General features: G+C 42.7%; 1 protein-coding gene across 1 annotated transcript in view; it reads right to left on the bottom strand.

Annotated features, from left to right (window-relative positions):
* The window catches only part of PTPRT (protein tyrosine phosphatase receptor type T), a 143008-nt gene that overhangs the window by 126366 nt on the left and 3686 nt on the right, over window positions 1-12956 (bottom strand). The window contains 1 exon segment of the mRNA XM_015881395.1: window positions 12671-12814. Coding sequence (XP_015736881.1) covers window positions 12671-12814 — 144 coding nt within the window.

Below are 12956 nucleotides of genomic sequence, written 5' to 3'. Positions count from 1 at the left end.
AGAAGGGGATGCCAAAGAAAGCATTCTACACATGAACTAATGCCTGTCCTCCTTCAGCTTTTGGAAGCTCATACTACCTCCACAATTCTCTAAAGGAAACTAAAAGGAAAGCAGAATTAATTTCTACTTTCAGGTATTCCATATTTCACATATTTATTTAACTTGAGACAACATTGAAGATCCTGCGTGGAACTGCAAACAAGTCCAGATGTAAGTCCAGCTTCAGCATGTTTCAGACTGTCTACCAGAACAGAGGAACTTCTTTCTGTTGGGCTTATCTCATTCTTAATTGATTAATCACAGGCAGGGCTTCCATCAGCAGTGTGTGCCCCCAGCATATCATTAAGGATTATGCTCACAGATATTCTGTTTAGACAGCACGGTGTTAAATCCCAGCAAATAATTTGGACACAGACGCACATGGCTCCCTTTAGGAGTAAAGCTGCTAAAACAATTATGTAATGATGTGAAAAAGCAGTGGGTAAAACACACGTCTGGGTTCTTCTCAGGCACAAAAGCTTCACTGGGGTTTCCTCTTTATCTCAGCTTTCTGTGTGTGTATATATATATGTGTGTGTGTGTGTGTGTGTGTATACACATGTATATACATGTATATATGTGTGTGTGTATATATGACATTGGTACCATGCTTCTCCATTAGAAATGCCAAACACATCATTTTCTTCTTATGAGGATCTCGGGGTGGCAGAACACCAAATGCTCATGCAGCAGATGCAACTGTGGCTCACCGGTACCATCTCTTTGTATGACAACTATTAGCACACTGCTGCAGCTGTAAGGAATTCCTTATGGAGAGACTGCTTGCAAGCGGCCACAAGGTCTGCCTGCCTGTATTTAAGGCTGAGTACGGCAGCTAGAAGCAGATGCCCCTCGTGGTTCCGCTGCTGCTGCCGAGATTACACAAGTTAACTAGTAGCAGGTAACAAGGGACTTCCTCAAAACTCTTTCAGAAGCAGCTTTCCTGTGCCTGATTACATGACAGAAGGAACTGGGAGCTGAGAAGCTCGGCTGACAGCACAGCAGACCTTTGCCTCAGGCAAAGCAGAATGAATTCCCCTCGTTCCCAAGTCAATGCAATTTATAGCCCAGGGCTACGTCTCATTACTCCTGCCCAAGCCAAGGTTGTTGGACTTCAGTGACAGTTCAGCAACAGACCTGTCTCTCTCTGGCACTCCTAAGGCAGTAGCCACGGTTTTATTTAGCTGGAATCTGCTCTGTTGTATAGAGAAGTTTAGAAAGGAGGAAAAACTGTTTTGAAAAGTGAACCAAATATAAAGATCTTATTTAATAATGCTGTGGTTTAACCTGGCACGCAGCTGAAACACCACGCAGCCTTTCTCTCACTCCACCCCATCAGTGGGACAGGGGAGGAAAACTGAGAAGAAAAGGTAGAACTCTCTAGTTATTTTTGCACAATGTCATATGGTAGGGAATACCCCTCTGGCCAATTCAGGGCAGCAGGCAGAGTTCTGTACCCCACCCCACCGCACAACAAGACAGTGCAAAAAGCTGAAGATCTGAAATGTCCTTGGCTCTGTACAGCACTGCTCAGCAACAACTAAACCATCACTGTGTCAGCAACACCCTTTTTTCTCCTAAAGCCAAAACATGCATCATACTGTCAGCTGAATCCAAGAAGAAAACCTTCCAACTGCAGTGTGGTGTTAGAAAGCAGCATTCCTTTATTCCTTGGGATACATACCAGGTGACCTGACAATGCAAGTGTGTGCTCTCAGAATTCAAGTGACATACATATCATAGAATGGTATGGGCTGGAAGGGACCTTTAAGATCACCTGGTTCCAACCTACTGCTACAGGCAGGGACATCCCCCCTAGACCAGGTTGTTTCACAGCCCCATCCAGCAGGGCCTTCAGTGCTTCCAGGGAGGGGGCATCCCCAACCTCACAGGGCAACCTGCTCCAGTGTCCCACATATGCAATACAATCGCATACATATTCATCCTCTCCAAGAACTTGTTAATATACTTTAATGTCCTTCTGGGCATGCACAGTAGGGGCTACGGTGGTCTTAGACCACTTTCTCCTCATTTTTCCATCATCAGCTTCAACACTGTGACTTTTGGCTGATCTTCAACTATTTCTTCCTTTCATTCCAACTAAACTAATATACAGGTCCTTAAACTAACATACTGATCTATTGCTAAATGAGCCTACAGCAGTACCAGACACAGAAGATTAACTGTTCCAGCTGAAACCAGGACAAATAATAACTAAAAAATGACAGGAACAGCAAAAGAGCTGTATCTACCAGGCTGCACTACTTAATCAGCAGCAACACAGACATCACAGAACATCACGTAGTTCACTCTGAACAAGGTAAGGATGTGTTCTTTAGTCTGGGTAATCTGCAAAACCAGGATAATTTCCAATTTGCCTGTGTCACAAACAAGAACATGGCACGATAATAATAGTGTTGAATACCCATTATTGTGTTTTCCTCTAAATTTAATACAAGTTTCACACTGTCACAAAGACATGTAAACAGAATAGCTCAGAAAAGGCTTCTAGCTCAGCAGAAAAAGGAGCCAAGCACTAAAGGAAACAGCATCCGAGACTGTATGAAGATGGAGTCCACGTCCATGATCTGTTTACGCTTCTCTATGCCAATAACAAGTTAAATAATCATTCACAACCCCTTTCTGGTCGTGTAAACCAAACCACCACCCAAAACTCAATACGTGGCATTGCTCTGCTGCCAGTACTTCAAGCTACAGGAAAAGCTGGGGATGTACGCACATACATGAGCTACCCAAAGCGCATATCAATTCTTAGTGCTGCTCCCTCTGTTCAGCTTGGAACTACCATTACTCAGCCACGTGTGGGAGCAGTTCTGTGCAGGAGCTCATTGTGATGGCCTGAATTTGCCCAGCAGTTTATAAGACCACATTTCTGACTCTCAAAAGATGCCAAAATGAGCACCAGAGAAAGATCATTGATCCTGAAACACAAGTTAGATCTAGACAGAAGCGTTCTGGACTGAACTATGAACCTGATCAAGTGTTCCACACAAAATACACGACCAGTGTTAGATCTTCAAGGGACAGGAATGAAGATAAGACGGAGCTCCTAGAATGCTCATAGGGGAGTTATTTTGGATTGGATTTTACTCCTTTTGAAGGATCAAATATATTCCTGAAATGATAAGAGTTTGAAAAAGAATCTGATTCTCTGAGGACAGAGCCAGACCTTCACAGGTACCTGAAAGAGAATATGCTTCATTGCCTCAAGACCATACCTTCACCACATCCCTTTATTTCAGCTCCAGGAGCACACAGAAGCTGACTCCAATATCAAAGAGGACATCAGGATACTACATTAGCAAGACATTTGCTCAGCTCTTCTTTCCATCAGACTTTTCTGACATCCGTAGCTCTTTCATTACCTTATCCTCACCACCACTGGTTTTGTGATTCATCCAGGCTCCCATATGTGCTGCCAGCAGCCTGGGCATCCTTCTCCTAAATCACTGTGATTTTCACCAGATGATTAGGAACACAAAACAGAGCTGGCTGATGCTGCTATGCTCTCAAATTCTGATTTCAAGGTGATTTGTGCTCCCTTCCTCCTTGGTTTGTAAGGACAGGAGGGGAAGCAGCAAGATCTCTTTTGTGTGCTTGGAGCCAAATAAGGAATTAACTTGCCTAGCACAGTATCTGCTCCAAAGTGTATGGTACCTCAGGAGGACAATCAATTTCATGGTTCTCTAAAGCTGATTGAAACATGATTACACAGCAAGCCATAGGCTCTTTTTTCTAAGACTTGCCAACTGCCTGTGCTTCTTAGGAACAATTACTACTGCAGGTGAATTCGGTTTGCTACTGGAATGGACATTAGTCTCAATCTTATCAGGAAGTTTCAGACATTTGGGGGTACAAGACTAAGTTAATTGTGCCAAGTGTTACACAAAAGGAATAATCTGAAGAAAGTTATCTTCTAATGAACAGGAAAAAGTGGGTTAGTGAATAATCTCCCTCCAGTGTTGGACTTCAGAGCTAAAGAATGTATTTCATGACTGGATGATTGGGAGCATTTTCTGTTTTAAAACTCTGTTTAAGCCAGATGATTATTGCTACTTATGTCCCTTCCCAGCCCAGTGTATTTCATCCAGGAGATGTGAGGAAGCAAATGCCTTTTGCTCTGACATTTGTGAACTAAGTTTTTTTGGAAGAAGGTTATGGGAAAGTTAAACAACATTTCTGCAAGCCTTTGCAGCCTTACATTTAAAGCTGGCATGAGGTGGCAGACTAAAAGCCCTGAAGAATAAAGTCCCTTAATTTACACACTGCAAAAGCATGGCACGATTAGTATAAAAGGATAAAAACCACAGCCCTGCTCTAGGAATGGCTGTATAAGTAACCCAGGGAGACCCTGCAAACAAAGAGGGCTGTTTGCTATGAGTCACACAAACAGGGAACCAATTAAACCTCAGACTGGGTGGACACAGAACATAACCCAGCCTTCACCAGGATCAGGATCATTAGGGCTAAGAGTCTCATGCCCAGGCTCCTCCTCCCCATTTACATTTCCTTGGGACTTTATTGCTTTTTGTTTTCTATAAATAAAACTAAATTTAATGTCTATGAGAAAGGGAGAAAGAATGGAGTAGGTAACAAAGCAATTGGGAGTGCCTTGGTAATGTATTCAGGCCATTAAGGATTTCATTAGGTTTACTAAAAGGTCATTAATGATAAAATATCTTCTTTTATTTTACATACTTTCTAAACATTATAGTCTGTTCTGCCATTCAAGCCTGCACCCCACTGACATTAATTAGCATGCTATATATTAAAGAGAGTTTTTAATGAGCTGCTATTTCATATGATTTTATTGGAGAGCCTCATTGTTCAGTTTAATAGCAGAAAATGACAACTATAGAAATTGCTTTGATAGGACTGTGGAATTGAGGGTTATTCAACCCCCATGCTTGCTCCTCAGTTGCTCCTGATGCCAAAAGCGCTGCTTAACGTCTCTCAGAGCCTTGCTGCACTTGCTGTAGTGAAAGCTGTGGGCAATGAACAAAACCCCAAACCAACAAAGGAGGAACAGCAGCATCACTTTCAGCTGATCTGAATACCATACATCACAAAGAAACAGCGGTGAGAACCACACTGCGCCACATTTATAGATAAAAATACCAGTCCTAGCTATTACAGTAGCCCACACTTGTAAGATTGGATTTCTTAGTGATGCAAACACTGAACTATCCATTTGTACCTATTTTCCAAGTTAAGAGCCTGTGCTGCCCTAAGCTGATTTTCAAAGAGCAACTGGAGTACGAAGAGAGAGGAGCAAGGAACCTCAGCAACCTTCCCTGATGCCAAAACCAAGCAGCTGCCAGCACCTCCTGATGCTGTCCCAGCCTTGCCCTCAGTGATACAACCTGGGTGACACAGAAAGCAGAGAAACAGTGACGAATGGAGAGGGGAAAAAAAGGAAGAAAGTAGTTGTAAGGAGAGCAGGGCATGGAAACTAAACCCAAAACTAAACTCATAGTACCCAGTGGATAGCAGGACCATAGTTAGAAAGTCCCAGGTCTAACATGCTTGCAACAAAGATAACAGTCAGACCAGCTTGCAAAGGAACCATAATACTGGCCTCTCCTCTCATAAGCAATGAGAACACCAACTTGACTGGCTTTTACTCTGCTGCCACCTGTCACACAGCAACAAAATGGAAGAGGATATTGGTGGAAGGTTTAACCTCCTCTGCCACCTCACCAACATCCATCTCTGACGTGGATCAAGATCACAGAAGAGGGAGGCATTACTTTCAGAGCATCCTCCGTACAAAAACCTATACAACCTTTGCTTTCAAGTTAGTCAACTATCACATTTCGGGGAAGCAGGACACTGTTATATGTGAATATGGAGATGCTACAGAACTCTATCTGCAGCACCATAACAAAATCCACATGCAGAACAAAAATAATTCAGTTCCTTTCCTTTAAAAAAATATACAATTATTATTTTTTTTTAGCCGAAAGCCTTCTCTCATTTGCATTGGATTCATATTGCTGTAACTCCGCTGGCTTCAAAAGAACAATAAAAAGGTAATCAAAGAAAGCGTTGTGCTCAGGGGACCGCGTTAGTTCAGGAAAGCTTGATCAAGCGGTTTCTTTAACAGTTGATTCATTCATACTATTTATAACAGCAGCCTGTGATTTACCTGGGGGTTGTCATACATTTAAAGGGAAAAAAAAAACACTCTGACATCTGAGTTTCTCCAAAAAAAAAAGCCTCCCATTTTCTCATCATGATGTTGCTGGAAACCATAGGATTAAAAGGGCATCAGTAACAACTTCTTCCAAGAACATCTTGTAGGTAACAGTGAGCGAGCAGCACATGATTAGAATCCTACGAACAGCTCCTTAAGGTTCTTATTCAAAAAACAAACCATCCTAACAGTAAAACCATCCCTAACTGGGAAATCATTCAACACTTCCGTAATTCAAAGGCTGCAATAAGCAGCAGTCAGAATGGGGAGAGACAGGGCAGCCCTGCAGGGCCAGCTGAGTCTGCACCTGAGCACACAGCTCTGCTGCAGGGCTGCCAAAAACCCACACCCTGCTGCACCTCTGGGCTGTAAGGAGCACCAGCAGGCAGCAGACACTGCCCCAGAAACTATCACACAGACACAGCGAAGGATAATTCCTATTATCCCCCACGCAATCTCTAAATTGACCCAACCCACTTCATTCCTGCCCGCAGCATTTTATGTTTCCAGACCTAACAGCAAAAGGAAAAGCCAGCCTGCTTTAAAAAGAGCAGCTTTTGCAGGTACTGGCTCCCCACACCGCTGTGCCCAGGTGTAATGCTGTAACACGATGGAAAGCACAGCAATGGCAGCAGTTGTAGCAGCAAAGTCCTTGGCTGCAGCAAGTGAAGAATGCTCAAATCTAACAGCCACAGAAACAAAGTAAAGAAGCTGCTTACCTTTGGAAGGCCTCAGATACGCAGGGATGTCCAGCAAAATGCTTTTACCTCCACTGCCAAACTTTAAATGAAGGTCTGGGAAGGGGTGGATCCTGCCTCCAGCCCTTCCAGTCACTCAGGGGGATTGTTTGCAGCTGAGCTCCCCTGGGTTGGCCCTGCCTTCCCACCAGGTGCTCCATCACTGCTTCAGGCAGTTGATTGCATTTCCACTGTTCCAGGTAAGCAAGGCTTCCTTGCAGCAGCGCTGCAGTCACTGTAAGTGCCCAGGATACTGCTAACAGGTTGCTGAGGCTCATGTTCAGGGTCTAAACAGGAGCTTAGAAGCTATATTTTCTATTAAATAACATGAGAGGATGGTGGAAGGGGAAAGGCTCCCTTTGATATTCTGCTGGCATGAGGTGCAATCGATCCACTGCTCGCTTGTACGAGCAAGCTGCTTCTCTAGATCCCACCAGCAGAACGTTTCTCATCCACTGTTCCCCCAGCCTTGTCTCAGAAGCAGAATCACAGCCTGATGGTGGACATGTCATCCCAACCCTGCTGAGAGTGAAGTATGGAGCTCCTCAATTGTGAAGAAGAGATAATAAGCAACTGCAGTCAGCACCATTCATTTTTCACCTTCTGGCCTGAATCCTAACTAAGAGTGGTCCACAGCACTGGCAGTGCCTCACCAGCCTGGCCACCAAGTGTTCTGAAAGCATAACACTCAGCAACCATACAAAGAGCAACTGACGTTCAGCCAGTGCAGCCTTCTTCCAGCACAATTCTGCACAAAAATCTGTTAACTACAGAACTAATTTAGCTGTGTATATATGCACAGCTTTCCTAACATGCAATCAAAAGGATGAAGCAGCCAACTGTAGAGCTGACGGCTTCAAACTTGAACAGATTATGCACAGCGCTGCTAGTTTAGATTATTAAGGGATTCTAATTCAACATAACACAGATGCAGTAAAGCACTTATTCTTCCTGTAATTGACTTTCATGGACCCTGGACAAACAACACACTGCAGAACAAGGCACCATATAAAACCGGTGTCAAAGGAAAACATTAGTGCTGTAGACAGAGAAAAACATCTAGTTATGGGAAGACTGCATTTGTCAAATGTCCTTACAGGAGGGCGAGAAGCTACGACCAAAATATACCATCATTAATTGATCATTTTCTGGGTTTTGAGCACTTAATGGCGTCTCCTTAATGCTCTCTTAATGCTCAGCTAAATGCAGCAGCCAGCCGCATGTAGCATGGACTTCCTTCAGTGCACACTTAGTGAGCTTAGTGAGAAAGCTTAGTCCCAGGAGTATTGTGCTTCCACAGAACGCAATTGAGAAGCTGTAAAAAGATTGATTTTCATGGGAACATTCAAAGCCACTTCTGACTGAAGGCAATTGCTAAGAATTGTCATCCTTCTACTATTTTGACTGTAGAGCTTTATATAAATTGGTTGCGAGATTTTGTGGTTGTTGCTTTCCTTCTTGAGGGAGCCATTTCTCATTCTCTTTACAAAAAAGAAAGCCTTTAAATAAACAAACAAATGACTAAGCCGAATCACATTTCAACCCTCTTGTCTTCTGCAGGAGGAGTTTACTTGATACACCTTTTGGTAGGGAAGATTTTATGCTAAAAATTTCATGAATAGCTCTAAAAAGGGGGTATGAATAGAACCACAAGCATAACTGTGCAGTGCGCAGCTATCACATCAGATCAACAAGCTTCATTTTTACAATAAGGAAGCAGCTGTAGGGCCAAAGCTGGGAGAAATCTGTTTCCACTCTACTGCAAATGCAGGCAGCGCATCCCACATCTACTGACCCTACACACCAGCATCTAAGAGGCAGTTTGCATGTAACAACCTCTCCTGCTGAGAAAGTGAGTGAAGTGATTGAGAAGAAGTGGTATATTGGCAACTGGAGAGATGTTGTAGGGCAGACTGCAATTTCACATGGAAACTGAGGATCTGTAACCTCAGATGCACAATTTAAACTCAAATCCACCGGGCTTAGAGCAGCTTGTCTCTAAGCATCCCATTAAAGAGCTGAAATAGTGCATGAAAGTCCCTTATATTATTATTCCTAGCACCTAAACAGGGGTTTACAGCATATCGGAAACAGACTGAGAAAATTAGTAGTTAGAAGAGGCAAATACATCCTTATTTCCCAAGACCCCATGTGCAACCCACATGGGACTTAATCAATGTAAAGATGAGAACATAAGTGATTACAAGACTATTCCACACAACATTTATAAAAACAGTTTACAGTTTAAATGTTGCCTTCAGGCACGGCTTTGAAAGGACTTCAATCAGCTGACTCTTTCTTCTAGCCAAGGAGCTGGAAATAGTGCAGTCACACTTGAAATGCTTCTAGGATTGTAATGCATTGTAACAATGCCTTCCCCCTAGTAATATGACAGGTACTTTAGACAGGAATGCTGAGGGTTTTTTGTTGGTGGTCCCCAATAAAGAAGAAACATTCTAAAAACTGGCAATTAGAAGAAATTGGCTACACACAAATAAGATTCTTATGATGGTGAAAACCAACATTGATCGATCACCGAGTGCCCCTCTAAGCTCACAGCTGCCCAAATAAACAGCAAAATGCAGCTTATTTACACTGTAGAGATCAAATACAAGCTTCCAGAAATTACCTGGGTCCACCTGTGTGCAGGATGTACCTCCATTGGGATCATGGAACAAATGCCCGAAAGAACCTCATCTAATCTACAAGCAGGAGAATTTAAGTGCCAAAGCTGGTCCATGACCTTGAATTAGATTGCTTGTTCATGCATTCCAGGGACAGCATTAGGTCCGCCCAGTGCTTGATGCTGGTTTGACTTTACACACGCTTAGGATAAAAGAAAGAAATCTTTGTTGCATGTCTTTGTACACAAAGGCTTTGAAGCTGAACTCCCACGTGGGTTTAAGCACCGTTTGATTATTAGAAATTTTAAAACACAGCAGCTTTTACAGGATTGGTTTTCTTTAAAAAAATAAAGAAAAAAAGAAAAAAAAATTCAACAAGCTTTCAGACTTCCAGGAGACTCAACAGGGGGCAGAGCTTATGATGATATTGTTAGATTCTGCCATTCACAGCTCACTATGAGACAGCAGCAGTAACACCTCTTTCACAAACGGCACATGCAAAAACACCTCTGCAGAGCTTTCTACCCAAACCAGCGTACCAGCAAAATCCATTATCACTCTTCAGCTATGTTTCCAAACACAGATTGATCCACTTGTCTCCTATAAGTACTTACACAACTTGAATCTACCTGGGGACCTGGTTTAGCTGGAGTTCCTCAGCTTTATGCCCCCTGCAGTGCTTACCTGCAGCAGCAGCCTATGCATCTTCCTAATGGCTCACTTGACTGGACAAACTGACACCCACTAGTACAGAACATGTTCATCACATTAACTGCTTTGCTGTGCTCCCCTAACATCCCCAAGATGCACTGCACCATCACTCACTTCTTCCTGACTCACATCTTCATCTTTCCAGCATGCTGACAGCTGACTTGCAACTCCTGGAGCTCTCCACATCCTCTCGCAATGATGATTTCTGCTCCCTTGGAACAGACTACAGTTACACACCAATTTGGTGATCTAGACGATTCCATTGTTTAAAATCCCAACTGAGGCTGTACCCAGTGCAACAAAAGCTTAGAAAGGCGGGGGTTTTATTTGTTTATCTTAAGCGGAACTAGAGAAAAAATACAGTACAGAAAATCCAATGAGTCAGACCTAGATGATGATGGTACAGAAGGAACTGTTACTTCATTTGGGGAAGGAAGATGGCTTTTTTGTTTTCATTTTATTAGGAAAGTTTGTGCCAAAAGGTATTTGAGAGAGAAAGTCACCTGAGTAATATCTATGTGTGAATCTAGGCAGTTATTCCCACGTGTAATGCAGAACTTGACATCACCAGATCCAATTTATAACGTGGTGTTTTTTGATCTGTACCTTGGAGGGAACTTTTCTTTAATAAATTTCAGTTGGTTCCTAGGCTTGTTTCTGCCTAATGACAGCAACACAACTGCAGAGTTTCTAGACAGCCACAGACATCACTGAGTTTCCTGCTCCTGCTGGTGACAGAGCAGTGCTGCCAGTGGCTGGCTTTCAGGAACTGTGCTCCCTACAGAGACCTCATTAAAGTAGCACCTCACAGGTTCCTACTTTGACCTTCTTTTATTTTTCTTCCTGTTGCAGTTAAAGCCTTATGCTTCTACCTCGATTGGTACTGCAGAGCGCAGGTACCTGAGAGAACTGAAAACAGACTAACCACTACCTTTTTCTTCCTCTTAATCAATAGTCAGAGCAGCATCAGGCTACGATGACAAATAAATGACAAACTCTGTCTAAATGACACTTTAGAGGTCATTACTAGTGAGGAATGACTTTAGCATGAAGTCTTAAAATAATGCCTGTAGAGACTTGGTTTTAGGTTTAGGTATCCATAGCAGGATTAAGCAAGCAGTACAAAAGATGCAGTGACCAGGGCAATACCGGAGATTTCTTGGTATTTCCAGGAAGATTAAACTTCAGCAGCAAGTAGTAGGATGAGACATTTCTTTGCAAAAGACCTACACTTTATTTTACTGAACAATTAAAAATACAAAGTCTCCTGTACTTAGAACAGGTACACGTATTAGCTTGTTCAACATCCTGACATTAACTATGAAAGCATTCTGGCTCTCTCTCAGATTATAGGTAACCACTCATCTGTATTTTTGACTCCAGCTGGCGAACTCCATTCATGTCAATACACTTGTCCTGGGGTGTCAAGGAGAATGGGAATGAATTCTGGCATTTATTCACAAACCTCAGACACTCAATTTCTCCAGGTAGTTTTAAACTCTTGGACTTTCATCCTTTTGGGAAGTGGGAAAAGTTGGAATTCACCTTGACTTCTCTTTGGCTTCAGCTGTCAAATATGCATAGAGTCATTATCAGAAAAGATCTGTTTGTGCCTCACTGAGACTCGAGCAGTGGTGTGACTCGAGGGGCAAAGGCACAGTCATGAAGCATCACTACCCTGGAGGCATTAAAATCTCTCTATGCAGCTGCTCAGCCAGAAAAGCTACTTGGTTTGCTGAAGTCCTTTCAATGAGCTGAGCCCAAGGCAATATTTTAGAAGGAAACTGCCTCTTTAAAAATTAAAAGGAGTTATTTTTGCATCATTTGACTGGGATTGCTTTAAATGTGTTCCATTATAGGTCACGTCTGCTGCCAGAAAAATAATGCATTCACAACTGATTCTATTCAGACCAATCTCTTGAAAAATACAGAGAGTTTTATAGTGGAACTCCTCACTCATATACAGAGGATAGACAGAGGATAGACTACCAGACCTGCAAAAAGCCATGAAATTCCAAGGGTTTATTTTGGACGGGTCATTTGCAATCTGCACGGCGTTTTCCAAGTGTCTCCACGATGACCAACAAAACACAAATTCTTACTTCAGTAAAGGATTACCTCTTAGCAAACTCTGCCACATGAAGCACTTTTCCCCAACCCCCACCTGACTTGAACTGGAAAACTTTTTCAGTGACAACAGCAGACTATCTCAATATCCTTACATATTTTATTCAGGCTTATCGCAGTGTTTTCTGAAGTCTCCCAGAGCTCATGACTGGCTTAAACACATATGAGAAAGGCCCTATGGCATATGTGCTTTGACGACAGCCAGTTCTCCTCACCTCATAAAGTGTAATGATGCCATTTGTCTCATTTGGAGGCTTCCACTGAACGTAGATCTTCTCTTCAAAAGGTCCTCCCTGGATGGATTCCAAGGGAACGGGTCCAGGAACTACAGAAAGAAAAGAATACAAAAGCAAACAATGCTGTGTTAGAAGCTAACACAAGCTTTCCAGGCAAGGTTCCCAAGCAAGTCACACACGTCAGAAGACACAAGAGGACCACCAGGCAAAGTTCATAGCTGAAAAATACACGAACAAAAATAATAATGCAATTGAAAGAAAAACA

This window comes from Coturnix japonica, chromosome 20, assembly GCF_001577835.2.
Source record: "Coturnix japonica isolate 7356 chromosome 20, Coturnix japonica 2.1, whole genome shotgun sequence".
Taxonomy (NCBI): domain Eukaryota; kingdom Metazoa; phylum Chordata; class Aves; order Galliformes; family Phasianidae; genus Coturnix; species Coturnix japonica.
The sequence above is the reverse complement of the archived record's forward strand: the minus strand, read 5'-3'. Positions and strand labels throughout refer to the sequence as shown.